At 40.6% G+C, this 5435-nt stretch overlaps 1 protein-coding gene across 1 annotated transcript; it reads right to left on the reverse strand.

The window, feature by feature from the left end:
- Nucleotides 1-217: 217 nt before the first annotated feature.
- Nucleotides 218-3879, reverse strand: LOC104369217 (lymphotactin). The gene is made up of 3 exons (XM_009976694.2): nucleotides 3732-3879; nucleotides 1042-1159; nucleotides 218-323 (listed from the first exon to the last, which is right to left on the reverse strand). The coding sequence occupies exons 1-3, from the start codon at nucleotides 3877-3879 to the stop codon at nucleotides 218-220; spliced, it is 372 nt and encodes a 123-aa protein (XP_009974996.2).
- Between the last annotated feature and the right edge of the window lie 1556 nt (nucleotides 3880-5435).

Here is a 5435-nt window from a genome sequence, read left to right on the forward strand (position 1 = left end):
AAAATAAACAGCGTAACATAGTCCAGCTATAAAATGAAGAAGTCAGCAGATGTTCAGCCAGTGATGAACAGATTCTGGTGAGTTCATGTTTGATCAGAGATTTTATTGCCATTAATATGTAGGAATTAAAAGCAGATACTAAGGCTTTCTTCCCTGTTATGTGCAGCACTGATGTTGATTCCATTTACTTGCTCTTAGATGCTTGCCTAGGACAGGATTATTTGCCGTTGGTGGTACGTTTCTGGTCTATTTTCTTTATAGCAGCCTGCACCCATTTCTGATCAGGGCTTACGCAGATCTTGATACCTTTTGTGGTGATAAACCTATAAGAAGAGAGAAAGCAAACCAGGTGGCCATTAAATTCCAGTCTCCAAACCCAGGTTTACTGTTCTTAGGTTTTATGCAGAACATGAGGAACCATGTGGTAAAACCATATAATATGCTGGGGTTTGTAGTTGTTAGTTGGTAACAGCAGTTAGTGACAGTAGTTCCCTATTTATGACATAGGTATGTATGTAACATACATGGTCATGTGCAAATATACAGACACGTAAGAAAAGGAGCATACCTAGTATTCTGAGGTTTTCTATTAAATCATGATGCATATTTACAGACCCCAGATTTGATAAATATGCATGCTCATGAGATCAAAAGACCAAACATCTCCTAGCAGGAGTCAGGGTTACCCCAAACTCTTCCACGTGATCTTTCCCCTTAGTTCAATTCAGTGCACTGGGCTTCTGACGGCTCCACCCTGACCCCTCGCTGAGATTTTTCCCCATTTTCTAGGCACTAAAGATCTGTCTGTTCAGTGGGATTTCTGCCAGTGTTTGTGAGCAGCATACATCTCCCAGCTCTCTGAGGCCCACCCCTCTCTCCTCACTCCCTCAACTGCCAAGTGGCTGCTTCATGGGGGAACTGGAAGGGTGACCTGAACTAGCCAGACCTAGTGAGTTGGACCATGATGATCCCCTTTCCCTTTTCGATGGTGGTGTGTCTGCATAGACGAGTCTGAAGGTGAACTGTGGACTGGTTACTTACATGATGGCTTTTACTGGAACTTGTTGCTTTTCATAGCTGACAAGCTTTCGGATGTTCAGTTGCTGTGTAGACAGACTTACACAACTGAATTTGCGCATGGGCTGACTTCCAACGCTCCCTAGAAGGGGAAAAACAGATAAATGATAAAGGGAATCAATACTATATTCATATTTAGCCATAATTACTTAATAAATTATGATTTCCAGCAGATTTCCAGTTGTGATTAGAATATGAGTGTCTTGTGATGTGCAGCCACAATACCAGTTATACAAGAGAGCTTAAGGTATTTTTTTTGACGCATCCTACTATCTCTAAAGTGTTACTGTTATTTCAGTTAAGAAACTAATCTCCATCTTTCTCCTGAACAATTTTACAGTCACTCTGCCCCTAGGGAGTCACTGCTTCCATAGCAGAAAAGGTATTTGGCATCATTCATAATTAGGTCTGTATTATCTGCAAATAAGTGTCCATATAGACTAGAGCTTAGAACTGGCACCTTTACTGGGTGCATTTCCAAGTGCCACCTGAATGTGGATCAGTAATTCCCCCTACTTTCGAAGTGAAGGAAAGGAAAGCAAGGCTACTTGTCTCACATTGGACATCCAAAACTAGCATTAAAAAAAGATTGTTGAAAGAAAGGGAGGTATATCTGCCAGAAGACTAAGTACTTGCATATTCTTTCTATAAGTTTGGTTTCACAGGCAATGGAGTGCTACTTAATCCTCTTTCCTTCAACATTTTCATATAGTTCAGGGAAATGCACTGGTGATGAATAAAGAAGATTGTGATATCAGTGTAGAATTCTCTGGGCAGTTGTTACCTTACATGATGATAACTAAAAATGGGAGCTCATTTAAGTGAGATGATGTATACATTACTGGAAACCTCTGCTTGCTAATTTCTGTTTTTTTCCCACCCACCAAAGACAGGTTTGGGAAGGCATGAGGGGGACAAAGAGAACACTGCTGTATTCTGAGGTTTCTTTTTAAATATAGAGAAACTGGCTTGAGAACCTGCCTCATATAAGCTCATTAGCTGTGAGCTTTTCTTTGTTTGAAATAATTGGAACAGCTGAGGCAAACACATATCAGCCTTTGGAGAAACTGTAGCATAGCCAGGGCCCAGGTACTGGCAGAGTCGCTAATTCTTGAGATTTTGTTTGCCTGTAAGGAATATGTCTTCTGATCTCGCTTTAGTCGTGAGTAACACAGTGTATTTTTTGATGATTCATTATAAATCTGTATCTTACTGCTGCAGTCAGGCTGATTTTCAACACATGGCATTAAAAAGCTCAAATATAGTCAAGCAACCCTTACTAGTCCTGGAAAGATACTACTAAACTATCTCCAGGAAAAGCATGCAGGGAATACCAGCAGAGCTTCTCTAAGCCTGGGAACAAAACCAAACTGATCTGCACCTATAACTACCTTTTTGTTTTGTTTAGTTTTGTTTTGGTTTTTTTTGGTTTGTTTGTTTTTTGTTTTTAATATTTTTTCTTTCAAATCCTTTTTCTATCCCTTGCACACCACCTCAGTGTACCTTTTCAGACGGTGATATTTATGTCAAATTATACAACCTGGAGAATGACATTACGAATTTGCCGTCTGTGATACGAAGCCACATGTTGCTGACATGAACAGCAGTAGTGTTAATCAGCATATGAGAATGTAGTATGATCTAGTGCTAGGTCAACATACTCACTAGGTCAACATACTAAGTGTGTAGCTACATAATCTTGTGAATGCTTAGCAGTTCTCAGTTTGGTTTTGGTGTGGTTTTGTGAAGATGGCTTTTCTCTGTGTTTCTCTTTGCATATTTCTGTGGGTTTGCATATGGCTTGCATATGAGTGTTTTCTGTGATTTTTATGTGCTTGTTTCTGTGAATTTGATTGTGTATAAGAAGGCATGTGCTCATGTGTGTATGTTCATATTATTGCATGATACACATGGCCTAATCCAAAAGCCACAGACCTAAATATCACTGTAGACAAACTTATTTAAAGCATGGCTAACAAACATGGTTCATCTCAGTGCTCATAAATGGTCTCAAACAAGATGTTAAATTGTGCAAAATCAGGAAGAGAGAGAAGACATTGTATAAATTCATTGCTTTCCTTTGCAGTTTTTGTTCATGTTCATAGTTTGCCAGTCTGTACATAAATATTTGGCTAGAAACAAGCAAATAGGCAATATGTGATACAGAACAGTAAGAACTGTTTAAAATAGGGACATAAGAGGAATTAAGGATATATAGTTAGAGAAAGACAAATAAAAAATAATAAAAATACATATACATATAAAAGTATATCTGGAAAAAAAAGTACAACTTATCAAGAAATATTTTTCATAAAATGTTATTAACCTATAGAACTCATTGCTATTTGGCAACAGTGAGATTAAAAGACATTGTATCTTCAAGATTTCATGATTTTAAGAGAGAGAATACTGCATAGAAACCCTTTAAGTGTTCTAAGGTAGAGAAACTCCCCTTGCATTAAGGCAAAAGGCAACCACGAACTGACAGGACATCAGATGAAATCCATTATAAAGCTGCCTTTCTTGCAGTTCTGATCTGGATTTCTTGCAGGTTTTATCTTATGACTCAGCTCTGGCTGATAATGAATCCTGCTCATCAGACCACTGGTGCAATGTGGAGCAATTGCTGTCTTCCTCTTGGGTTGTAAACTTACCTTTCACTGTGTGGACAGTGAAGATGCCAAGCCAGAAGATGACGAGGATAGCTGCAGCGTGGAGTTTCATTGCTGGTGGCTTCTTTGTCAAGGTGGAGAAGAAAGTGGCTATTGTCAGCCCTCTTTCACAGAGTTTATATGTTGTCATTCAGTGGTCAGTTCTTGTGTTCACTTTTAGGGCGTCATGGGGGGGCTGACTATAAATGGAAAAAATTGAGTGGCAGTACTGTTTTCTGGTGACAGAAAACCACCTCCTTTCCCACCCCGGTCCTTCACTAGCCCCCCCTGTGAAGGCTTTTCCTGCTCAAACCCTGCTGTGGTTGCACTTGCTTCTGTGTTGTGAGTGGGGTTTATTTCAAACTGCAAAAAGTGAGAGCTCTTGTTCTGTAGTGGAAACCTTTAATAGATGTTCCTGTCCTTTTACACCTCAATTTAGAGAGCCATAGCTAAGCCACACCGCAGAGGTACAGAGTAACATTCAGAGTTACCTCTTTGACCAATGGACCACTTAAAAGAGGAACTGTGAGCTAATAGATGATGGAAACAGGAACGCCTTGGCTTTTTCCATAGTGGCTGTAGATAGTTGGTCACTTTAACACATAGCTTTGGAGGGGCATCACTCCTATTTCCTATGTGCGGTGGAGCTCGTCAAAACTCTTCTGTTTTTTCTGTGATTTGATATGGCCAAAGCTGACATCACTATGTGCTGAGGGAAGGAAGAGTAAATGCAATTCTACATACAGAGCCAGATCTACTAACCCTCCTGCCTGTCAGGCATGACATAAAATACAGTGGTTTCAAAGAGGAATAAGAGTTTATAAAGTTTTTAGTGTTTCAGGTTTTTTTGTTGTTGTTGTTGGGTTTGGGTTTTTTTTTGTTTGTTTGTTTGGGGTTTTTTTGTGTGTGTGGTGTGGTCTTTCTAGTATAAAGAATGGAGCCCAAGAAAGTAACCAGGCAATCAGAGAGGCATAATTTATAGGAATGAAGAAAAAAGTTCATTGCACTTCCATGTAAACATGGTGTTGATAACAGGTCTGTCAACTTGTTCCAATTGTACCTCTATCAGAAGTGTTTTTTCTTGCAGTCTGTGCTAGTCCTATTACTCAGTTTTAGGTGTCCTTTCTATGTTGTGGTAAGGTGGTCTGAGTTGGTGGACAGCATGGCTACATGCCAGTGGCTTTGCTCCTGCAAGTATTTTTTGATCAAGCTGTGGACCTCCAGGCCACACACAAAGCAGCACCTGAGCTGGCATCATTGTCCAGAGCATCTGAGCAGAAATCTCTCATGCTTTTCACTCTGGAGCACTTCTGTGGCCTGTAGAAAGAGCCATGCTTTGCTAGGCCCATGGAGACCCAGCTGGGCCTGTTGTGAATAGGTAAGAACCAGGCTGCTGAGTGCCTGAGCCTGCAAGGCAGTGGTGCAGAATAGCTGTCAGTGCAAAGCCTGGAGCAAGTGTCCATTCAGATGCCTCTGAAGTTCCCCCTACTCTTATCTCCAGGCCTCGCCTTAGCTGGTTACTTCCAGTTTTCCAAATTCTTGGTAACATCAATGTAAATTGCTTTGCATGGGGAAACACAGCATGTGGAAGGCAATTCCCTAAGATTCCTCGGGCAAATTAAGCTCAGGCTAAGAACTGAGCTCAAACACTTGACTTCTAGGCTGTAACGGCTGGTCTGTAACCTCAGAAGAGTCTGTAGGTCTTGC

The sequence above is a fragment of the Tyto alba genome, unplaced genomic scaffold (assembly GCF_018691265.1).
Source record: "Tyto alba isolate M040663 unplaced genomic scaffold, T.alba_DEE_v4.0 Super-Scaffold_14, whole genome shotgun sequence".
Taxonomy (NCBI): Eukaryota; Metazoa; Chordata; class Aves; order Strigiformes; family Tytonidae; genus Tyto; species Tyto alba.

What these genes read in the sequence shown, in the direction of transcription:
- LOC104369217 (XM_009976694.2), bottom strand. Translation starts at nt 3,879, where the DNA reads ATGACAACATATAAACTCTGTGAAAGAGGGCTGACAATAGCCACTTTC. An exon ending in CACTGTCCACACAGTGAAAG is followed by an intron (nt 1,160 to 3,731) that starts GTAAGTTTACAA and finishes TTCCCCTTCTAG; the next exon opens with GGAGCGTTGGAAGTCAGCCC. An exon ending in GTTCCAGTAAAAGCCATCAT is followed by an intron (nt 324 to 1,041) that starts GTAAGTAACCAG and finishes CTCTTCTTATAG; the next exon opens with GTTTATCACCACAAAAGGTA.